Source organism: Pelophylax lessonae (genome assembly GCF_965119305.1).
Source record: "Pelophylax lessonae genome assembly, chromosome: 7".
In the NCBI taxonomy this organism is placed as follows: Eukaryota; Metazoa; Chordata; class Amphibia; order Anura; family Ranidae; genus Pelophylax; species Pelophylax lessonae.
The window spans coordinates 296,061,226-296,086,852 of NC_138774.1; the positions used below are offsets into that span (position 1 = coordinate 296,061,226).

Sequence of the window (25,627 nt, forward strand, 5' to 3'; positions counted from 1 at the left end):
CCCAGATCAGCCCCTGCTGCAGCCTCTCAACTTGGTGACTTGTTAAATTGACTGATCGCTAGTAAAGGTCACCTTGGTGACTTGTTAAAATAAACTGATCACTGGAGGAGACTGAAAAAAATGTTTCCTCTAGCCTGCAGCAGACTAATGACATTATCTCAATGTATGCAAAGCTATTGGAATGGAGCTCAAGGATGGCATTTTATTGATTAAAGCAAGAGCTGGTCTGAAAAATGATGGCACATGCCTTAAACGTGGGGGGGGGGGGGTCCATGTTGATGAGGTCAAAGGGCCTCTTGCTCACAACCCTGGCCAGTGGTTGTGGAGGTCTGCAGGCCGTGGGCCCCTAGATAATGTTTTCTCCTCTATGTGAATAACTCTAGGGTACATAGTATCCCTACTCATTCACAAATGTTGTCATATGCCCCCAACATGGTGGGGGGATGTCAAGGGCCTCCTACCCACAACCGCTATTAGTGGTTGTGGGGCCCTGCCAGCAGGGGCCCCTAGATAACATTTTCCCCTCTGTTTAAATAAGTATTGGGGTATATAGTATCCCTATTCAATAACAAATTATACCATATGCCCTCAATATGGTGGGGGGAGGTCAAGGGCCTCTTCCCACAACCTTACCCAGTGGTTGTGGGAGTCTGCAGGAAAGGGGCCCCTAAAGAACATTTTCCCCTCTGCTTGAGTAAGTATGGGGTTTATAGTATCCCTTTTCAATCACAAATTATACCATATGCCCTCAATATGGTGGGAGGAGGACAAGGGCCTCTTCTCACAACCCTGGCTGGTGGTTGTGGAGATCTGTGTGCAGAGGGCTCCTAGATAAAGTTCTCTCTTCTGTGAAGAACTATTGGGGTACATATTATTCCTAAAAAATCACAAATGCTGCCATATGCTCTTGACATGGTGGGGGGAAGGTCAAGGGCCTCTTGCCCACAACCCTGACCAGTGGTTTTGGGGGTCTGCAGGCAGGGGGCCCCTAAATAACATTTTCCCCTCTGCTTGACTAAGTATGGGGTATATAGTATCCCTCAATCACAAATCATACCATATGCATTTAACATGGTGGGGGGAGGTAAAGGGCCTATTCCCACAACCCTGGCCGGTGGTTGTGGAAGTCTGCGTGCAGGGGGCTCCTATATGATATTTTCTCCTCTGTGAATAGCTATAGGGTACATAATATCCCTAATAATAGGGAAAGGGAGGTCAAAAACCTCTTGCCCAGTGGTTGTGGGAGTCTGCAGGCAGGGGGCCCCAAGATAATATTTTCCCATCTGAATAAGTATGGGGTATATAGTATCCCTATTCAATCAGAAATTATACCATATTCTCTCAACTTAGTGGTTGTGGAGGTCTGCGGGCAGGGGGCTCCTAGATAATGTTTTCTTCTCTCTGAAGAACTATAGGTTGCATAGTATTCCCAATAAATCACAAATGCTGCCATATGATCTCAACATGGTTGGGGGGGGGGGGTCAAGGGCCTCCTACCCACAATCCTGGCCAGTGGTTGTGGGGGTCTGCCAGCAGGGGCCCCTAAATAACATTTTCCCCTCTGCTTGACTAAATATGGCGTATATAGTATCCCTATTCAACCACAAGTTATACCATATTCCCTCAACGTGGTGGTGGTGGGGGGGGGGGGGGAGCTTAAGGGCCTCTTCCCACAACCCTGGCCAGTGGCTGTGGGAGTCTGCAGGCAGGGGGCCCCTAAATAACATTTTCCCCTCTGCTTGACTAAGTATGGGGTATATAGTATAATATATTGCTCAATCCCAAATGATACCATATGCCCTCAATATGGTGGGTGGAGGTAAGGGGCCTCTTCCCACAACCCTGGCCGGTGGTTGTGGAAGTCTGCGGGCAGGGGACTTCTAGATAATGTTTTTCCCCTCTGTGAATAACTATAGGGTACATAGTATGCCTAATAATAGGGAAAGGGAGGTCAAAGGCTTCTTACCCACAACTCTGGCTGGTGGTTGTGGAGGTCTGCGGGCAGGGGGCTCCTAGATAATGTTTTCTCCTCTCTGAAGAACTATAGGTTGCATAGTATTCCCAATAAATCACAAATGCTGCCATATGATCTCAATATGGTGGGGGGGAGGTCAAGGGCCTCCTACCCACAACCTTGGCCAGTGGTTGTGGGGGTCTGCCAGCAGGGGCCCCTAAATAACATTTTCCCTTCTGCTTGACTAATTATGGGGTATATAGTATCCCTGCTCAATCACAAATGATACCATATGCCCTCAATATGGTGGGTAGAGGTAAAGGGCCTCTTCCCACAACCCTGGCCGGTGGTTGTGGAGGTCTGCGGGCAAGCGGCTCCTAGATAATGTTTTCACCTCTGTGAATAACTATAGGGTACATAGTATGCCTAATAATAGGGAAAGGGAGGTCAAAGGCTTCTTACCCACAACCCTGGCCGGTGGTTGTTGAGTTCTGTGGGCAGAGGGCTCCTAGATATTGTTTTCTTGTCTGTGAATAACTATAGGGTACATAGTATTGCTAATAATGGGGAAAGGGAGGTCAAAGGCCTCTTACCCACAACCCTGGCTGGTGGTTGTGGGGGGCTGCGGGCAGGGGGACCCTGAATAAAGTTTTTTCCCTCTGCTTGAATAAGAGTGGGGTACACAGTACCCCTTCTCAATTAAAAAAAAAAGATGTCCCACAAAAATAGACATCCAAATGTCTGACCAGTCCTTTAGTTAAAAAAAAAAATAGAAGTCCTCGAAGTTTCTCGTCTTAAATCAGTTGTCAATCACAATGCCCGCCTACTTCCAAAAAAATAGTTGCTTCCTTAACAACCATTGGCTGCCTGAAGCGCAACATTCATCCATGCCCAACACCCTAAATGTCTGATATTTGGACGAACGTTTGAAAAGCCAATGTTTGGAGTATTGAGCTCATCCCTAATGCAGACTTATTCGGAGGAAACCATTAAGTACGTTATAAAACATTAAAAATCCCAGACGGCTTAAAGTTCTCAGATTTTGTATTTCAATAATGGTAAGAAATCCAGGATTGTTATTTTTAGGTTTACGGTCGTAATAAATTTATAGTTGGTATAACAGAATTATTATTATATATTATTTTTATTTTTTTTTATTTTTTAATATCCGAGATGAGATTTAAGTCCAGTTATAGGAAGCCTTAATGGGTCCGGTCATAAAACCGCCGGTTAGGGGTTTTATTTTTTTTTTATAATTCTCTGTTAATCCCCCTGTTCTGTCCTCTCTACAGATAACCAGTTTCCTCTGGATATTGCCTGTGTGAAGAGAGACCACAGCTTTTTGGATCCGGATTCCCTTAAATCCCTCTGCAGGTAATGAGGAGTTCTAAGTACCGTATATTCAGAATTTTTCAGTTTGCTTGTTTTTGTTAGATTTTATTTTATTTTATTTATTTTTTTGGCTTTCTAAACTTCCATGGCCACTCTGAACCATAAAAGAACACTTGCACTTGACGCTTTGTATAGTAGAAAGGCTGGTCATCCTAAAATGACACGGGAACTACAAAGACTGTAGCTGCTGAATTTAATGAAAAAATGCATAATTACCACCTCAAGGTGTCCAGCGGAGGCAGGTTCTTCCCCCGGAATCAGTGGGAGGAATAGTGTCTCATCATTGGTGTCAGTGGGAGGAATAGTGCCCCATCATTGGTGTCAGTGGGAGCAATAGTGCCCCATCATTGGTGTCAGTGGAAGGAATAGTGCCCCATCATTGGTGTCAGTGGGTGGAATAGTGCCCCATCATTGGTATCAGTGGGAGGAATAGTGTCCCATCATTGGTATCAGTGGGAGGAATAGTGCCTCATCATTAGTGTCAGTGGGAGGAATAGTGTCCCATCATTGGTGTCAGTGGGAGGAATAGTGCCCCATCATTGGTATCAGTGGGAGGAATAGTGCCCCATCATTGGTGTCAGTGGAAGGAATAGTGCCTCATCATTGGTGTCAGTGGGAGGAATAGTGCCCCATCATCGGTGTCAGTGGGAGGAATAGTGCCCCATCATTGGTGTCAGTGGAAGGAATAGTGCCCCATCATTGGTGTCAGTGGGAGGAATAGTGCCCCATCATTGGTGTCAGTGGGGGTAGCACCCCATGATCATCAGAAGTGACAGGGGTAAAATTATAAAAATAAAATGTAATGCTAAAAAATGATTAAAAAAAAAAATGTAAAAACTGACACCAGTGGCGGAACTAAGTAACAAAGGTTGCGCTTGCAACTGGGCATCGGCGTTCCACCTCTGGCCTCCAAAGGAATGGCCGCCGTGCTCAGTGGCTACTCAGTTTGAAATGCCCGGGCCTGAGAAACATAAGGGAAAGTTCCCTGTTTGGGTAGAGTACCCTTTTACTCCTTTCATCATTCTGTAGTCACTGTATAATAATTGTAATATTTTATTGTCCTGTTTATTCCTGCAATCGCTCGTTCCCGGCTCCCGGCAGAGATTTCATTATTTGGTGGTACGATGTGTGCCGAGTTTTCTGAGCGCTTACTAGAAGGCGGAGCATTTCTCCATGGAGTCGGCACTCCCCTGAGCCCAGATCCTCTTAGGTCTGTGTATATCCTTCAGCCGGGTGGCTCTGCTTGGTGGAAACTATTTGTGTCACCGTTGGATACACAGTCCCCTCCCAAACACCTTCCAGTGACTCATTCCTCACGCCGTTCCCAACTCCTATTTCCCCTTTCCTCCTTTTCCTATATGCTGCCAGGCATTGGAATGTTTTCATTTTACAAACCCGATTTTCCAAATAAATGGTTGGGACGCTGTACAAATTGTGAATAAAAACAGAACGCAATGATGTGGAAGTTTCAAATTTCAATATTTTATTCAGAATACAACATAGATGACATATCAAATGTTTAAACTGAGAAAATGTTTCATTTTAACCACTTAAGCCCCGGAAGATTTTACCCCCTTCCTGACCAGGGCCTATTTTGCGATTCGGCACTGCGTGACTTTAACAGACAATTGCGCGGTCGTGCGACGCTGTACCTAAACTAATTTGATGTCCTTTTTTTCCCACAAACAGAGCTTTCTTTTGGTGGTATTTGATCACCTGTGCGATTTTTTTTTTTTTTTTTTTTTTTTTTTTTTACTTTTTGCGCTATAAACAAAAAAAGAGCGACAGATTTGCAAAAATAACAATATTTTTCACATCTTTTTTTTATAGAAAATTCCCCCAAAAAAAATGTAAAAATCAAAATTTTTTAACATTTTAGGCCAATTTGTTTTATGCTACATATGTTTGGTAAAAAAATTTGCAATAAGCATATTTTGATTGGTTTGCGCAAAAGTTATTGCATCTACAAACTACAGGAAAAAATTTTGTAATTTTTGTTTGTTTTTTTTAACGAGTAATGGCGGCGATCTGTGATTATATATTTTTTTTTTTTTGCTGGACTGTGGCGGACAGATTGGACCCTTGACTGACATTTATGACACTTTTGGGGGTACCAGTGACATTACTACAGTAATCAGTGCTATACATATGCACTGTTACTGTAAAAATGACACTGGCAGGGAAGGGGTTAACTTTATTGGAGATGCAGGGGTTAAATGTGTCCCTAGGGGTGTGCTTCCAACTGTAAAGGGGCGTGGCTTTTCATGTAACCACAGAGACATACGATTCTACATAGCAGGATCTTATGATCTCTGCAGTTACATCAGGGAGAATGACAGACGGCTTTGTTTACATCAGCCGCCTGCCTTTCTCCCTCTCCAGTGGGAGATCGCGAGTGACCGGTGGACATCAGAGCCGCCGGTCACTCGCGCGGGGATGACAGTGAACGAGCGGGGGCGGCAGTGCGGCTCTGGTGGCGCACGCTCGCCCCCTATTGGCTCGCGGGCGAGTGACGTATATATACGTCACTTTGCCCAGGAGGGGCTGACTGCCGCAGTATATGTACAATGTCAGCAAGCGGTTAAGGGAAAAATAAGTTGATTTTAAATTTCATGGCATCAACACATCTCCAAAAAGTTGGGACAAGGCCATGTTTAGCACTGTGTGGCCTCCCCTCTTCTTTTTATGACCGTCTGCAAACGTCTGGGGACTGAGGAGAAGTTGCTGAAGTTTAGGAATAGGAATGTTGTCCCATTCTTGTCTAATACCGGCTTCTAGTTCCTCAACTGTCTTAGGTCTTCTTTTGTCCCATCTTCCTCTTTATGATGCGCCAAATGTTTTCTATGGGTGAAAGATCTGGACTGCAGGCTGGCCATTTTAGTACCCGGATCTTTCTATGCAGCCATGATGTTGTAATTGATGCAGTATGTGGTCTGGCATTGTCATGTTGGAAAATGCAAGGTCTTCCCTGAAAGAGACGACGTCTGGATGGGAGGGAATAGTGCCCCATCATTGGTGTCAGTGGGAGGAATAGTGCCCCATCATTGGTATCAGTGGGAGGAATAGTGCCCCATCATTATCAGTGGGAGGAATAGTGCCCCATCATTGGTGTCAGTGGGAGGAATAGTGCCCCATCATTGGTGTCAGTGGGAGGAATAGTGTCCCATCATTGGTATCAGTGGGAGGAATAGTGCCTCATCATTGGTGTCAGTGGGAGGAATAGTGCCCCATCATTGGTGTCAGTGGGAGGAATAGTGCCCCAACATTGGTGTCAGTAGGAGGTATAGTGCCCCATCATTGGTGTCAGTGGGAGGAATAGTGTCCCATCAGTGGGAGGAATAGTGTCCCATCAGTGGGAGGAATAGTGTCCCATCAGTGGGAGGAATAGTGTCCCATCAGTGGGAGGAATAGTGTCCCATCAGTGGGAGGAATAGTGTCCCATCAGTGGGAGGAATAGTGCCCCATCAGTGGGAGGAATAGTGCCCCATCATTGGTGTCAGTGGGAGGAATAGTGCCCCATCATTATCAGTGGGAGGAATAGTGCCCCATCATTGGTGTCAGTGGGAGGAATAGTGCCCCATCATTGGTGTCAGTGGGAGGAATAGTGTCCCATCATTGGTGTCAGTGGGAGGAATAGTGTCCCATCATTGTTATCAGTGGGAGGAATAGTGCCTCATCATTGGTGTCAGTGGGAGGAATAGTGCCCCATCATTGGTGTCAGTGGGAGGAATAGTGCCCCATCATTGGTGTCAGTAGGAGGTATAGTGCCCCATCATTGGTGTCAGTGGGGGGAATAGTGTCCCATCAGTGGGAGGAATAGTGTCCCATCAGTGGGAGGAATAGTGTCCCATCAGTGGGAGGAATAGTGTCCCATCATTGGTGTCAGTGGAAGGAATAGTGCCCCATCATTGGTGTCAGTAGGAGGTATAGTGCCCCATCATTGGTGTCAGTGGGGGGAATAGTGTCCCATCAGTGGGAGGAATAGTGTCCCATCAGTGGGAGGAATAGTGTCCCATCAGTGGGAGGAATAGTGTCCCATCAGTGGGGGGAATAGTGCCCCATCATTGGTGTCAGTGGAAGGAATAGTGCCCCATCATTGGTGTCAGTGGAAGGAATAGTGCCCCATCATTGGTGTCAGTAGGAGGTATAGTGCCCCATCATTGGTGTCAGTGGGGGGAATAGTGTCCCATCAGTGGGAGGAATAGTGTCCCATCAGTGGGAGGAATAGTGTCCCATCAGTGGGAGGAATAGTGTCCCATCAGTGGGAGGAATAGTGTCCCATCAGTGGGGGGAATAGTGTCCCATCATTGGTGTCAGTGGGAGGAATAGTGTCCCATCATTGTTATCAGTGGGAGGAATAGTGCCTCATCATTGGTGTCAGTGGGAGGAATAGTGCCCCATCATTGGTGTCAGTGGGAGGAATAGTGCCCCATCATTGGTGTCAGTGGGAGGAATAGTGCCCCATCATTGGTGTCAGTAGGAGGTATAGTGCCCCATCATTGGTGTCAGTGGGGGGAATAGTGTCCCATCAGTGGGAGGAATAGTGTCCCATCAGTGGGAGGAATAGTGTCCCATCAGTGGGAGGAATAGTGTCCCATCATTGGTGTCAGTGGAAGGAATAGTGCCCCATCATTGGTGTCAGTAGGAGGTATAGTGCCCCATCATTGGTGTCAGTGGGGGGAATAGTGTCCCATCAGTGGGAGGAATAGTGTCCCATCAGTGGGAGGAATAGTGTCCCATCAGTGGGAGGAATAGTGTCCCATCAGTGGGGGGAATAGTGCCCCATCATTGGTGTCAGTGGAAGGAATAGTGCCCCATCATTGGTGTCAGTAGGAGGTATAGTGCCCCATCATTGGTGTCAGTGGGGGGAATAGTGTCCCATCAGTGGGAGGAATAGTGTCCCATCAGTGGGAGGAATAGTGTCCCATCAGTGGGAGGAATAGTGTCCCATCAGTGGGAGGAATAGTGTCTCATCATTGGTGTCAGTAGGAGGAATAGTGGATATGTATACATGCAGATTCCTCTGTTCCTCAATATCGAATATCCCGCACAAACAGGTTTAGGATCTTCTGTAATCCCTGAACCAATTACACCCTTAAATCTGAACTCTAGGAAACCTAAGAATTCTCCCTTGCAGTGGGGATTGGGAATTTGGAAAAGCAGGTTTACTTATCTGATCCTCCTGCAGGCTCCGGTCCCTGCAGTCTCTTCGCCCCCCCCCCCCCCCCGGTACCGATACTATGGCAGTCTAAGCTCCTTTGACATCATAAACCCCAGTGCAGAGTCCATTGCTCTATATTGGACCTGAGGATGCCAGGGGAGACCCCAGGGCTGGAGCGTAGGGCATTAAAGAACACCTAAAAAACCTTCACCATAGAATGCATTTCTAGAAAATCCCCCCCCCCCTCCCCTTTTTTTATTTATTTTTAATCTTTACTGAATTTATTAACATTTTTTGCTAAGCAAAAACTGACTTTTTTTCTGGTTAAAAAATCAAAACAAATCATTCCTACTACGCCCAAGTTAAATAAAAATATCTTACTGTTCCAAAGCATATGGGAGGTTCCCTAAGAAATCACAAGATTCCAGTACAAAAGTCACATTCTTTAATGACATTCCTGTCACACCGATGTGCAACGCCCATTTATATCACATGCTGAAGAGGTCACCCTTCCTACTGGTCATGTGACATGTAGGCGGGCTCAATCATTTTTGGTTTGTTATTAAGTAGCTGTAGTTGAGATGAAGCAGTTGTGTGTCTGTTTGTGTCCATCTTTTATATCTTTATATTTCTCATAGCAATATTATTATTATTTTATTTTCTTATTTATTGATTTTGTTTTACTTTAGTTTAGCTGCAGGAGTCATTTCCATAATATTATTATTTTTTTCTTTTTCTTATTTTTGTTTAGCTCTCGGAGTAATTTTCATATTTTAGCTGTAGCTTTGTTCAAAATGTCAAAATAAATTAAACATGCAATACATCATATATATATATATATATATATATATATATATATATATATATATATATATATATATATATATATATATATATATATATATATACAGTATATATTATTATAATATATATATATATATACACATACAGTATATATTATTATAATATATATATATATTTATTTATTTTTTGTGTTTAACTTATTTTGACATTGAAATACTGTTTCCCATACAAAGCATGTAACATTTCTAAGCAAATTTTTTTTTTTTTTCAGTATATATACAATTGTATTTTTTTTGTTTGTTTGTTTTAAACCACAGTTTTAATTTTTGGGATTTTTTGTTTATTTTTCTGACATCAAAATAAATTTTTCCCATACAAAGCATGGCAATATTTCGAAACAAAATCCATTTTATTTTTAAATTTTTTTAAATAGTTACAAGGCAAAAAAAAAATTGAATGAAAAAAAGAGTGATACAAATACATTAGATATACTTATCCTCTTTTAAAATATTTCATTTTTTTTTTTCAAAGCCCCCCCCCCCCCTATTTTTTTTTTGTCCTGTGTCTCATTCAAGAGATTTCCCTTCACAGGAAATGATAGAAGAGCTCTCCAAAATGATGAAATTTCCTCTCAGAGTTCTGGTAAAATCTCAAAGTTTTGTACATTCCCATCGCTTTCATTACCGTAAAAATGATCACTAAAACTTGAGAGAGGGGAAAAAACCCAAACATTTTTATACATTTTAGAATGCAGAAAAAAAAAGCCAGACAATGAAGGAGTTAAGGCCTGGTTAGGTAGTTAATAAAGTTTTTGTATATGAAAAATAACTTTTAATCATAATCACGTGCAGGGAAAATAATAATAAAAAATAAATAAAACGCATTTTTGCTTGCACATGATTGGATGGTGACAGTCAGCAGAGCTCCCCCTCATTTACTAATCTCTGGAGCAAATGCCCCTGCAGAGTGCACCGTCTATTCACCTTTAGCAAATCAACTCCAATGTAGCAGTGCTTGTTTACATTGTGTCTGTACAGCGCTTGTTTACATTGTATGTGTGCAGTGTTTGCATTGTGTCTGCGCAGTGCTTGTTTACATTGTGTCTGTGCAGTGCTTGTTTACATTGGATCTGTGCAGTGCATGTTTACATTGGATCTGTGCAGTGCATGTTTACATTGGATCTGTGCAGTGCATGTTTACATTGGATCTGTGCAGTGCATGTTTACATTGGATCTGTGCAGTGCATGTTTACATTGGATCTGTGCAGTGCATGTTTACATTGGATCTGTGCAGTGCATGTTTACATTGGATCTGTGCAGTGCATGTTTACATTGTGTCTGTGCAGTGCATGTTTACATTGGATCTGTGCAGTGCATGTTTACATTGGATCTGTGCAGTGCATGTTTACATTGTGTCTGTGCAGTGCTTGTTTGCATTGTGTCTGTGCAGTGCTTGTATAGATTGTATGTGTGCAGTGTTTGCATTGTGTCTCTGCAGTGCTTGTTTACATTGTATCTGTGCAGTGCATGTTTACATTGGATCTGTGCAGTGCATGTTTACATTGTGTCTGTGCAGTGCATGTTTACATTGGATCTGTGCAGTGCATGTTTACATTGGATCTGTGCAGTGCTTGTTTACATTGTGTCTGTGCAGTGCTTGTTTGCATTGTGTCTGTGCCGTGCTTGTTTGCACTGTATCTGTGCAGTGCTTGTATAGATTGTGTCTGTGCAGTGTTTGCATTGTCTGTGCAGTGTTTGCATTGTATCTGTGCAGTGCTTGTTTACATTGTGTCTGTGCAGTGCTTGTTTGCATTGTGTCTGTGCCGTGCTTGTTTGCACTGTATCTGTGCAGTGCTTGTATAGATTGTGTCTGTGCAGTGTTTGCATTGTCTGTGCAGTGTTTGCATTGTCTGTGCAGTGTTTGCATTGTATCTGTGCAGTGCTTTTTTAGGGAGGAGGAGGAGTTCTGTCCTCTTCCTCTCTGCTGCCTACTGCTGATACGAGGGGGACAGAGACAATCCTCTTTGTGGCTGCACAGAGAGGCGCAGGATCTGTAGGAGGATTTTTGTCTTCTCTGCTGCCTACTACTGAGACAAGGGGGACCGAGACCATCCTCTTTGTGGCTGCACGGACAGGCGCAGGATCTGTAGGATGAGTTCTGTCTTCCTCTCTGCTGCCTACTGCAGAGACGAGGGGGACAGAGGCAATTCCCTTTGTGGCTACACAGAGAGGCGCAGGATCTGTAGGAGGATTTTTGTCCTCTCTGCTGACTACTGCTGAGATGAGGGGGACAGAGGCAATCCTCTCTTTGGCTGCACAGAGAAGGGCAGGATCTGGCGGAGGATTTCAGTCCTCCTCTCTGCTGCCTACTGCTGATACGAGGGGTACAGAGACCATCCTCCCTGTGGCTGCACGGAGAGGCGCAGGATCTGTAGGAGGAGTTCTGTCCTCTCTGCTGCCTACTGCTGAGACGAGGTGGGGGCAGAGATGAGGGGGGAGCTGCAGCTGCAGGAGAGGTGTGGGGGCCACATGAAATGGCCTGGCGGGCCGGATTCGGCTTGCAGGCTCTGTGTTTGATAATGTGCTCTGGAACCTTAAGGCTCCTTTCCAGAATCGCACAATAAATCGTGACCAATCACAATGCGCGATGCTGCCGCCCAAAAGTAGCTCCTGCTCCTTTTTAAGCCACACGCATTGCGATTTTGCCGCAATCGCGTAAAATTGCACTGCGATTGTGGTGCCATTAGGAAGTAATGGCATCGCAAGCATGACCTGTTTTTTTTTCTGTGATCTGGAATCGCGGCGATCCCGCCCACAATTCAAATTGCCTAGGTGTGAACGGAGCCTCAGTGTTGCACAGTTGTACAATGGCATCTGCTCTGCCAAAATTTGCTTATTCCGATTCCGCTGCACACTCTGAGCTTCTCTCTGTATGCATTAAAAGCTGCAGCAAGTCCGAATCTGCCTCATTTCCTCTGTGAAAGACATCAAGCATCATATATACCAGCCGTCACGCACGATGCTTCCGCCCGGACCCGTCAGGCGCCACTGTAAGTAGTTATTGGTTTGCTGGGACCGCGGGTGTCCCAGCAACCAGTGACATTCCGTGTGCGCCCCGCCCCCTGCTTCTTTCTTCGGCTCCCTCCCAGCCAGCCGCGAATTGGGGCGTGACGTCACAAGCGGGCCCCGCCCCCCTGCTCCTAACTGCGGCCCCTGACTCTCACACTCAGCCTAGCCACGAGTACGCCCTGCCCCTCTGATGTTCGCTGCTCCTGGCTCCCGCATTTTCCGCTCCCAAAGGTATGTGGGGCACATTTTTATAAAATGCAGACTGATGGGCATATTTTGTTAAGGGGCACACATTTGTGTCCATTAGAGTGCCCCATAAAATAAAATATGCCTATTAGAGTGCCCCCTAACATAAAATGTGCCCATCAGCGTGCGCCTTATTTTATGTTAAGGGGAACTCTAATGGATATATTTTATGTTAAGGGGCACTCTAATGGGCATATTTAATGTTAAGAGCAACGCTGATGAACATGTTTTGTTTTGCTCCTCAGCGTGCCCCTTAACATAAAATGTTCCCATTAGAGTGCCCCCTAACATAAAATGTGCCCATCAAAGTGCCCCCTAACATAAAATGTGCCCATCAAAGTGCCCCCTAACATAAAATGTTCCCATCAGAATGACCCCTAACATAAAATGTGCCCATCAGTGTGCGCCTTATTTTATGTTAAGGGTCACGCTGATGGGCATATTTTATGTTAAGGGGAACTCTAATGGATATATTTTATGTTAAGGGGCACTCTAATGGGCATATTTAATGTTAAGAGCAACGCTGATGAACATGTTTTGTTTTGCCCATCAGCGTGCCCCTTAACATAAAATGTTCCCATCAGAATGCCCCTTAACATAAAATGTTCCCATTAGAGTGCCCCCTAACATAAAATATGCCCATCAGAATGACCCCTAACCTAAAATGTGCCCATCAAAGTGCCCCCTAACATAAAATATGCCCATCAGAATGACCCCTAACATAAAATGTGCCCATCAAAGTGCCCCCTAACATAAAATATGCCCATCAGAATGACCCCTAACCTAAAATGTGCCCATCAAAGTGCCCCCTAACATAAAATATGCCCATCAGAATGACCCCTAACATAAAATGTGCCCATCAAAGTGCCCCCTAACATAAAATATGCCCATCAGAATGACCCCTAACATAAAATGTGCCCATCAAAGTGCCCCCTAACATAAAATGTGCCCATCAGCGTTCCCCTTATTTTATGTTAAGGGGCACGCTGATGGGCATATTTTATGTTAAGGGGCACGCTGATGGGCAAATTTTATGTTAAGGGCACGCTGATGGGCAAATTTTATGCTAGGGGGCACGCTGATGGGCACATTTTATGTTAGGGGGCACTCTGATGGGCACATTTTATGTTAAGAGCAACACTGATGGACACGTTTTGTTTTGCCCATCAGCGTACCCCCTAACATAAAATGTGCCCATCAGCGTGCGCCTTATTTTATGTTAAGGGTCACGCTGATGGGCAAATTTTATGCCAAGGGTCACGCTGATGGACACATTTTATGTTAAGGGGGACTCAAATGGGCACATTTTATGTTAAGAGCAACGGTGATGAACACGTTTTGTTTTGCCCATCTTTCTGAGTCCTAGCACAGACTTCAGATTCGGACCTCGGCCCAAAGAAAATTTTTGCGACCGGACCTCCTTGAATTTTAATTCATTACCCCTGATATATACCTTTCCTCCCCAGCCTGACTGTCACTGGCCCACCCCTTTTCATTTATTGGAAAAGGGCCTCGGCATCTCATGCTATTGTTAACTAGGCTTAAGACATTTTGAGATTTGCATAACTCCTCCCACTGCTTGCATCAGGACTGAGGTCTCTGGAGAGGAGTACTGAGGCGGGGTGCAGGAAGTTATGTACCGGCCCCTCCCACCAGCCACGATCTGCCTGCATCGCATAGAGAAGCACAGAGACCCAGGGATGACATCATATTATAAAAAAAAAAAAAATCATGTAATGGAAACTTACATTTTCATTAGAATTCTGATGATTGGGGAAGGCAGAATATAAGCAGCTTAAACTTCAGACTTTAACTGGTTTAAACTCCCTCTTAAAAAAGCCGGGGGGGGGGGGTGTTGGGGTTGAGGTGACATTTAGAGAAAACTGCATTAGATCATGAAAAGGGGAATTCCCTTTTAGTGCGATTTTCTAGCGAAGACCTTTGCAGTGCCAGGGAAGTTTGTGCTAAAAAAAATCCTCTCCGGCCAGCGGCTGAGCGACTGCCAAGGTACAGCGAGAGTTAAATGGATTTTCCTAAAGTACTTCTAATCTGTGAGAGTTTAAATGTCAGCAGAGCGGTTCTGTATCACCGGAACCCGCTGGGAGCGTCCGCTCAGGTTCAGGGCGTCCAAACTTTATTCATAATATTTTTGTTCAATTTAATATTGTTCATTTTATTATTATTTATATATATATATATATATATATTAATTTGGTGAACTCCATGCCCAAGAGGGTTAGGGCAGTGCTGGAAAATAATGGTGGCCACACAAAATATTCACACTTTGGGCCCAATTTGGAGATTGTCACTTAGGGGTGTACTGACTTTTGTTGCCAGCGGTTTAGACATTAATGGCTAATGCAAATTTACACTGTTATACAAGCTGTACACTCACTACTTTACATTGTAGCAAAGTCTCATTTCTTCAGTGTTGTCACATGAAAAGATAGAATAAAATATTTACAAATATGGGAGGGGTGTACTTACTTTTGTGAGATACTGTATGTGTGTATGTATGTATGTATGAGTGTGTGTGTATGTGTGATATATATATATATATATATATATACACAGTGGGTACGGAAAGTATTCAGACCCCCTTAAATTTTTCACTCTTTGTTATATTGCAGCCATTTGCTAAAATCATTTAGGTTCATTCTTCTTCCTCATGAATGTACACATAGCACCCCATACTGACAGAAAAACACAGAATTGTTGACATTGTTGCAGATTTATTAAAAAAGAAAAACTGAAATATCACATGGTCCTAAGTATTCAGACCCTTTGCTCAGTATTTAGTAGAAGCCCCCTTTTGATCTAATACAGCCAGGAGTCTTTTTGGGAAAGATGCAACAAGTCTTTCACACCTGGATTTGGGGATCCTCTGCCATTCCTCCTTGCAGATCCTCTCCAGTTCTGTCAGGTTGAATGGTAAACGTTGGTGGACAGCCATTTTTAGGTCTCTCCAGAGATGCTCAATTGGGTTTAAGTCAGGGCTCTGGCTGGGCCATTCAAGAACAGTCACGGAGTTGTTGTGAAGCCACTCCTTCGTTATTTTAGCTGTGTGCTTAGGGTCATTGTCTTGTTGGAAGGTAAACCTTCGGCCCAGTCTGCTTAGGGTCATTGTCTTGTTGGAAGGTAAACCTTCGGCCCAGTCTGAGGTCCAGAGCACTCTGGAGAAGGTTTTTGTCCAGGATATCCCTGTACTTGGCCGCATTCATCTTTCCCTCGATTGCAACCAGTCGTCCTGTCCCTGCAGCTGAAAAACACCCCCACAGCATGATGCTGCCACCACCATGCTTCACTGTTGGGACTGTATTGGACAGGTGATGAGCAGTGCCTGGTTTTCTCCACACATACCGCTTAGAATTAAGGCCAAAAAGTTCTATTTTGGTCTCATCAGACCAGAGAATCTTATTTCTCACCATCTTGGAGTCCTTCAGGTGTTTTTTAGCAAACTCCATGCGGGCTTTCATGTGTCTTACACTGAGGAGAGGCTTCCGTCGGGCCACTCTGCCATAAAGCCCCGACTGGTGGAGGGCTGCAGTGATGGTTGACTTTCTACAACTTTCTCCCATCTCCTGACTGCATCTCTGGAGCTCAGCCACAGTGATCTTTGGGTTCTTCTTTACCTCTCTCACCAAGGCTCTTCTCCCCCGATAGCTCAGTTTGGCCGGACGGCCAGCTCTAGGAAGGGTTCTGGTCGTCCCAATCGTCTTCCATTTGAGGATTATGGAGGCCACTGTGCTCTTAGGAACCTTAAGTGCAGCAGAAATCTTTTTGTAACCTTGGCCAGATCTGTGCCTTGCCACAATTCTGTCTCTGAGCTCTTCAGGCAGTTCCTTTGACCTCATGATTCTCATTTGCTCTGACATGCATTGTGATCTGGAAGGTCTTATATAGACAGGTGCGTGGCTTTCCTATTCAAGTCCAATCAGTATAATCAAACACAGCTGGACTCAAATGAAGGTGTAGAACCATCTCAAGGATGATCAGAAGAAATGGAAAGCACCTGAGTTAAATATATGAGTGTCACAGCAAAGGGTCTGAATACTTAGGACCATGTGATATTTCAGTTTTTCTTTTTTAATAAATCTGCAACAATGTCAACAATTCTGTGTTTTTCTGTCAGTATGGGGTGCTATGTGTACATTCATGAGGAAGAAGAATGAACCTAAATGATTTTAGCAAATGGCTGCAATATAACCAGGAGTGAAAAATTTAAGGGGGTCTGAATACTTTCCGTACCCACTGTATATATATATATATATATATATATATATATATATAATATACACACTTAGTAATAATATACAAAAAAATGTGTGTGTGTGTGTGTATATATGTAAGTATGTGTATACATATATGTACACACACACACACACATATATGTATGTGTGTAATAAATAAATATATATATATATATATATATATATATATATATATATATATATATATATATATATATATATATATATATATATATATATATATATATATATATATATATATATATATATTTTTTTTTTTTTTTATTAGATATAGTGGTGTATGTCTGTGTGTATGTATGTATATATATATCTATATATATAATTACCACTATATCTAAGAAATATATATATATATATATATATATATATATATAAGTATTATATGTATTTATTAATATAAATATATATACATATATTTTTTTTAGATTAATATTTGTGTGTGTGTGTGTATGTATATATATATATATATATATATATATATATTTTTTTTTTTCTTTTTGTATATTCTACAAAAATTTTTTATTAAATCAAAGGTTGAAGACTCTAATGTCTAAAGTGCACTCCCTCAGCCTCTCCCATATGTGAATGCAGCACACCCCTATGTATATAAGATAAATATATATATATATATATATATATAGTATGCTTGGTGACTCCGTCTGGTAAAGTTAACCCTTATGTGACCGGGAGTCGTTTTTAAGGATTTATTTGGTACAGTTTCTTTTTTTTTTTTTTTTTTTTTTTTAAACCCACTGTAAATTTTCTATGCCTGAAATTATTTATTATTAGGATTATATAATAATAATAATTGTGTGTGTAGCCAAGTGCACCTCTTGCTCAGGCTTGGCCGGGTAGATGGAGATCAGCTTTGATGCGGCCCGGCTGTCATGGAGCCGGTATTTAGGAGAATTTACAATGTGATCTTCGCTTTACTTTCCCCCTGGAGGTACAGAAGTCGTACGGAAACTAAGTATTTGTTGTTTCTTGTTTTCAGACGGCTAATGACACTTAATGCCTGCGCTCCTATGAAGCTGGATGTTCATTACCACCGAAAACAGGTGAGCTCCCCCGAAAACTTGTGTATGGACTTGTTGTTGTACAATGAAAATTCTTCCAAAACCTGTAATAGATGGGAAGATAAGGTCATAGGATGGGGGGGGCGCTCTGGGGAGCACATACTGTACTTAGATGATTCCTCATTCCTTATTGAATGTCTGCATGTAAATAAAGCTGGTCTAGGAATACCCACTTCTCCAGACTGACACTCCCCCCCCCCCCATTTTGATATTTGCATAACTCCTCCCACTGCTTGCATCAGGGCTGAGGGAGGAACCAGGGAAGGCAAAATATTAGGGGATTAAACTTCAGCTTTAAAGTGTCAAGATTGCTTTTTCAGTTGTGGATGAGTTAGAACCCATGTCAACTTTTATTTGCTGTCTGTGTTGCCGTTGGGTAGATTTACTGTCTTGGTGACCATTGACACCAAGGCAAAGTGTTGGAGAATGTAAAGTTTGAGTTCTCATGAGAACAAGAGATGACACCTATTCTAGTGACCACTTTCTAAAGTAGGAAATTCCCTCATTTTGCAGAGCTTTATGGTCACATGGGACAGATTTTATTTTGCAGAGCTTTATGTTCACATGGGACACAGATACCAAAAAATATAAACTGACTGGTTTTAACCCATCGCTGTCCAGCCCAACCCAACGCTGCCCATCCCAACCCATCGTTGTCCAGCCCATCCCAACCCATCGTTGTCCAGCCCATCCCAACCCATCGTTGTCCAGCCCATCCCAACCCATCGTTGTCCAGCCCATCCCAACCCATCGTTGTCCAGCCCATCCCAACCCATCGTTGTCCAGCCCATCCCAACCCATCGCTGTCCAGCCCATCCCAACCCATCGCTGTCCAGCCCATCCCAACCCATCGCTGTCCAGCCCATCCCAACCCATCGCTGTCCAGCCCATCCCAACCCATCGCTGTCCAGCCCATCCCAACCCATCGCTGTCCAGCCCATCCCAACCCATCGCTGTCCAGCCCATCCCAACCCATCGCTGTCCAGCCCATCCCAACCCATCGCTGTCCAGCCCATCCCAACCCATCGCTGTCCAGCCCATCCCAACCCATCGCTGTCCAGCCCATCCCAACCCATCGCTGTCCAGCCCATCCCAACCCATCGCTGTCCAGCCCATCCCAACCCATCGCTGTCCAGCCCATCCCAACCCATCGCTGTCCAGCCCATCCCAACCCATCGCTGTCCAGCCCAACCCAACGCTCATTTCAAATAGGGCCATGTCTTTTGCTTCTTGGCTCAATGCTAAATTTTTCATGGTAAAACTTTGTTTTCTCCTTTTTTTTTCTTTTTGTAGAATGAAGAATCTGATGAAGATGACCATTGTGCAATTAGTGACCGATGGACTTTCCAGAGGGCCCAGGGTCGCTGGTCCCGCCTGGAGTCTGTGGAGCTCCTTTCTCCGAATTTTAATGGATCGCCTACGATAAAGAGCACATCGAGCAGGGACAGCATATTGACTGACCTGAGCACAGAACTAGAGGCCACCTCTTTGAGGAGTGTAGGAAGCAGTCGGGGTGCTATTGACGTAGTTGTCACTCCCTCATCAGAGTTTTGCTCTTTAGATAGCTCACCAGCCACCACCAAGCCATGTCGTAGTCTTAGCGACCAATCTTTAGCTTCCCATCAGCGTGGTTCAAAGGAAAAATCGAAGAAAAGGAAATCAAAGGGCTTTTTGAAAAGGATGGAATCCTTGCGGAGGAGGGAGAAAGATAAAAATAAAGACCAAGTGGCCTTCGTTTCTAATGACCTCGAACATTCTGGGACAGTTGAAATACACTGCCCAGGGCGGTATGATGACGACGGGGAGGACATTCCTGTATATGACAAAGAATTCCTTCATCCTGACTATAGGACTAAATTTTCATCTGGTGGCCATAATCGAAAGCCACGTGGGGAAAGCCATTGTAGGGGGGTCTATCTTGAAGATTTTGATATGGCGGGAAAGAATGGCGTAAGGCATAGACTGTGTCAAAAGTCAGATCATCTTGTATGCATCCCTATGGACCATAAGCCGGGCACTTTTCCCAGGTCTCTTTCAATTGAGAGTTTGTGCCCAGCATCCCAAGAACCTTTGGAGAGTTGGAAAATGGGCAGCAAATCTCTAGGACATTCGGTGAGTAGCAGTATGGACTCTCATGGACTCGAAGTTAGGCCAAGGAGAGGTTCATTTAGTTCTATAGGAAGCCGCTCGAGCATCTATGATAATGTACCGGCTTCGCTAGCTGCCAATGGGGATCTCTTCGAGCTTGGAGGCAACAGTGACCTTTTTGGCCATCTTGATGATGTCCTCAACCATGTAAAGGGAGTGCAAAGAATGGTGGAACTGTGGTCTCGGACAATCTGTCCTGACCTTGATGAAGAGGAGGAGACGGATTCGGGAGGAGAACAAGCTGGTCATCTAGGTTTTGAGGAACGATCCATATCTGACGTTGGCACTTCTGCCAGTGACTTTGACAGCACGGGCAATTCCTTAAATGACACAGAAGAGACCGAAATGAGGGAACGGAGAGATTCTGGAGTCGGAGCATCCTTAACCAGGCCGTGCAGGTTGGTTGAAGTTTTGTGAAGTAGTACCAATAGCTGTTTGGCTGCAGCCTAGAGAATGTGTACAGTAAATATCCAGTTGTTCTTTGCAAGTAACCTGATCTATCTGGAGGTCAACAAGCAAGTCCCCAGTGTAATCCTTATAATTTTATTCCACAGTGGGAGGCTATGCTAAGCTGATGATAAAAGTGTAGGAGTATCGCCTTTGATTTCTCGCCAGTGACTTTATTCAGCCAAGTACTGGCAATGTTTCTGGTCAGCAGGCTTTAAGATCTGGTGTTTTTTTTTTTAAGCTAAACTCCAGGTAGATTAAAAAAATCATACAGGTATGTGTTCCATTAATGTGTAATGTCTAAATCCACTTGTTTAAGTACCTGAATTCCTCTTGATATCAGTCTCTTGCTATTCCTTGTACAGCAGGCCTCAGACTGGGAGAGGGAGAAACAGCACAATTGTTTTGCAGTGCTCATGTGCTAACACTGAACATGCTTCTTCTTTTCTTTAAATGTCCAATCTCATGCTGGGGTGGGAACAAGACCTGCTTATATTGCTTAACGGCAGTAAAGAAAAGCCAGAGCATCCTCCTAACTGAGCGGCAGTGCTGTGTAAATTTTAGGAATGAATGGACAGAAATACAAATTCTTTGGCAGTAGCACCTCCTGTATGGCAAAAGGTTTGTGGACACCTGACCATTACAGCTATGTATGTGGACCCCTCCAAATTATTGAGTACAGGTGTTTCCACTGAAGGGTCCTGTTAATACTACATCATGCAAAGACATTGTAGACCGTTTTGCTCTTCCAACCTTGTGGTAACAATTTGGTGAAGACCCTTTTCTGTTCCATCATGACTGTGCCCCTCCCTGTGTACAAAGTCAGCACCATAAAGACATGGTGTGACCAGTTTGATGTGGAAGAACTCTAGTGTCCTGCACAGAGCCCTGACCTCAACCCTACCTTTTGGAAGACGAGCCCTGACCTCAACCCTACCTTTGCAAACGAGCCCTCACCTCAACCCTACCTTTGGAAGATGTGCCCTGACCTCAACCCTACCTTTGGAAGACGTGCCCTGACCTCAACCCTACCTTTGGAAGACGTGCCCTGACCTCAACCCTACCTTTGGAAGACGTGCCCTGACCTCAACCCTACCTTTGGAAGACGAGCCCTGACCTCAACCCTACTTTTTGAAGACAAGCCCTGACCTCAACCCTACTTTTTGAAGACGAGCCCTGACCTCAACCCTACCTTTTGGAAGACGAGCCCTGACCTCAACCCTACCTTTGGAAGACGAGCCCTGACCTCAACCCTACCTTTGGAAGACGAGCCCTGACCTCAACCCTACCTTTGGAAGACGAGCCCTGACCTCAACCCTACTTTTTGAAGACGAGCCCTGACCTCAACCCTACCTTTTGGAAGACGAGCCCTGACCTCAACCCTACCTTTTGGAAGACGAGCCCTGACCTCAACCCTACTTTTGGAAGACCTTTGTTAAAAGATCTTCTCCTCCAACATCATTACCTGCCCTTAACCCTTCCATCAAGACTGCCCCTGTTTACAAAGCCAGCACCATAAAGACATGGCGTGACCAGTTTGATGTGGAAGAACTCTAGTGTCCTGCACAGAGCCCTGACCTCAACCCTACCTTTTGGAAGACGAGCCCTCACCTCAACCCTACCTTTGCAAACGAGCCCTCACCTCAACCCTACCTTTGGAAGATGTGCCCTGACCTCAACCCTACCTTTGGAAGATGTGCCCTGACCTCAACCCTACCTTTGGAAGACGAGCCCTGACCTCAACCCTACTTTTTGAAGACGAGCCCTGACCTCAACCCTACTTTTTGAAGACGAGCCCTGACCTCAACCCTACTTTTTGAAGACGAGCCCTGACCTCAACCCTACCTTTTGGAAGACGAGCCCTGACCTCAACCCTACCTTTTGGAAGACGAGCCCTGACCTCAACCCTACCTTTGGAAGACGAGCCCTGACCTCAACCCTACCTTTGGAAGACGAGCCCTGACCTCAACCCTACTTTTTGAAGACGAGCCCTGACCTCAACCCTACCTTTTGGAAGACGAGCCCTGACCTCAACCCTACCTTTTGGAAGACGAGCCCTGACCTCAACCCTACTTTTGGAAGACCTTTGTTAAAAGATCTTCTCCTCCAACATCATTACCTGCCCTTAACCCTTCCATCAAGACTGCCCCTGTTTACAAAGCCAGCACCATAAAGACATGGCGTGACCAGTTTGATGTGGAAGAACTCTAGTGTCCTGCACAGACCCCTGACCTCAACCCTACTTTTGGAAGACGAGCCCTGACCTCAACCCTACTTTTGGAAGACGAGTCCTGACCTCAACCCTACTTTTGGAAGTCGAGCCCTGACCTCAACCCTACCTTTTGGAAGACGAGCCCTGACCTCAACCCTACCTTTTGGGAGACGAGCCCTGACCTCAACCCTACCTTTTGGGAGACGAGCCCTGACCTCAACCCTACCTTTTGGGAGACGAGCCCTGACCTCAACCCTACCTTTTGGGAGACGAGCCCTGACCTCAACCCTACCTTTTGGGAGACGAGCCCTGACCTCAACCCTACCTTTTGGGAGACGAGCCCTGACCTCAACCCTACCTTTTGGAAGACTGGACCTGACCTCAGCCCTACTTTTGGAAGACCTTTGTTAAAAGATCTTCTCACCCAACATCATTACCTGCCCTTAACTCTATGGCACACCTTTGGGGTGAGGTCTTCCCACCCCGAAGGTGTTCGGCAGGTTTGAGGTCATAAAGGAACTCAAGTGTCCTGCACAGAGCCCTGACCTTAACCCTACTTGACACTTTTTTGGGATGAACTGAAACACCGATGCCCAACATGTGAGACAGATCTCCTTCAGCATCAGTATCTGACCTTTACAGATGGGTACACATTCCCACAGACACCCTCCAAAATCTTGTGAAAAGCCTTACCCCAAGAGTGGAGGCTGTTGTAGTGAAGCTTCATATTATGGGCCATGGTTTGGTAATGGGCTATCCTAAAAGTTCATATAGGTGTGATGGGTGGAGGAATTGAGTGTCCTGCACAGAGCCCTGACCTCACCTCTACTTTTAGAACACCTTTGGAATGAAGTCTTCTTATCTCAAAGGCTTTCAGTAGGTTTGAGGTCATGAAGGAACTCGAGTGTCCTGCACAAATCCCTGACCTCAGCCCTATTGAACACCTTTGGGATGAAGTGGAACACTGATTGTGAGCGGGGACAATTTTTTTTTTTTTTTTTGGTGCCCAACATGCGATCTAGGTCTTCTTATCCAACAGCAGTACCTGATCTCACAAAAAATCTTGTGGAAAGTCTTCCCAGAAGAGTGGAGGATGGTATAGCCACTTTATATTAATGGCCAAGGGGGAGGGAGGGAGGGGCAACTCCATATTAACGGACAATGAGGGATGGGATAGGGGCATTGGTGGAGGCAAATCCATATTAATGCCATTGGTGTTAGAATTTTTGGTTTAGAATATCCAACAAGCTCATATAGTTGTGATGGTCATGTGTCCACCTAGGGATCCATTTATGAAAGTCTTTACGCAAGGTTCACCTAACTTTCACCCAAGGGTCGCACAAAAAATTGTATTCAATTGGAAAACTGTGTGACTCTTGGGAGAAAACATTTAGAAATGGACCCCTTAACCATATATTGTGTGAATTTCATCTGTGATTTAGGTATTTTCCTGGAGTTGGGCTTCAGTTTATATAAATGAACGAAAATTAGTGAAGTAAAATAGAGGGTCAAGGCTGATGGTTACATATATATTTCTGTATTACAAATACTTTGTTTTATTGGTTAAACCCTTGATGAAATATATTTTTTTAATGTTTGACTTACTTATAGTACATAAATTTGGGTATTTCCAATGAACAAAGCACTAGAAACTACCCGGGTTCCATATGGTTAAGAGTATTGTATCTACTTCAGTATTGCTTATTGACCGTCAAAGGTCAACAATGTCTAATTAGCATTGCGTTGTTCAGCCGGACAGCATTTACTTTGTATTATTATTCTGTGCATGCTGAATAATAAGGCCCAAGCTACAACAGATATATTGTACACATGTATAAAGGGAGAGTGTTTGACACATTTTTCTTCAAAGGATTCTGTTAAATATTACAGCGTGGGATTCTTTGCATTCCAATGACGAGCTGAAAGGGAGTGTGGGGCTGAGACACTGGGATGGATGTTTAGAAGTGATTCAACGTCTTGTCAGATCAGATGGTGGAGGATTGATAGTGTGAAGTAGAAAATAAAGGCGACCCTAAAGGAGATACAGATGGTGGTCAAACATTTGATGGTCCTTTTGATCAATTAAGTTATTTTATAAATAAGTATCTTAAGAATCAAATTTAACAAGGGTTGCTGTTGGTGGTTGGAGTTGACTAAAAGCTAAACATCAACCAACATGACGAAGGACCATCAAAAGTTTGCCTTGGTTAAAAGTTCACTTATATCCACCTTGAAGGTGACCCTACATAAGATACAGATGGTGTCCAAACTTTTGATGATCCATCTGGACAGCGTAGGGCTGGGCTGGGCTGGACAGTGTAGGTTTGGGCTGGGCTGGGCTGGACAGCGTAGGGTTGGGCTGGGTGGTCAAACATTTGATGGTCCTCTTTGATCAATTAGGTTATTTTATAAATTAATAAGTATGTAAGAATCAAATTTAACAAGGGTTGCTGTTAGTGCTTGGGGTCGACTAAAAGCTAAACATCAACCTCCATCACGAAGGACCATCAAAAATTTGGCTTGGTTAAAAGTTCACTTATATCCACCTTGAAGGTGACCTTACATAAGATACAGATGGTGTCCAAACTTTTGATGATCCATCTGGACAGCGTAGGGCTGGGCTGGGCTGGACAGTGTAGGTTTGGGCTGGGCTGGGCTGGACAGCGTAGGGTTGGGCTGGGTGGTCAAACATTTGATGGTCCTCTTTGATCAATTAGGTTATTTTATAAATTAATAAGTATGTAAGAATCAAATTTAACAAGGGTTGCTGTTAGTGCTTGGGGTCGACTAAAAGCTAAACATCAACCTCCATCACGAAGGACCATCAAAAATTTGGCTTGGTTAAAAG

General features: G+C 44.2%; 1 protein-coding gene across 2 annotated transcripts in view; it reads left to right on the forward strand.

Annotated features, from left to right (window-relative positions):
- STARD8 (StAR related lipid transfer domain containing 8) overlaps positions 1-25,627 on the forward strand; it is a 164,959-nt gene that overhangs the window by 101,977 nt on the left and 37,355 nt on the right. For both annotated transcript variants that reach the window (XM_082263529.1, XM_082263530.1), the window contains exons 3-5: positions 3,247-3,328; positions 17,891-17,954; positions 19,266-20,518. In XM_082263529.1, coding sequence (XP_082119655.1) covers positions 3,247-3,328; positions 17,891-17,954; positions 19,266-20,518 — 1,399 coding nt within the window. The remainder of the gene's footprint in view (positions 1-3,246; positions 3,329-17,890; positions 17,955-19,265; positions 20,519-25,627) is intronic.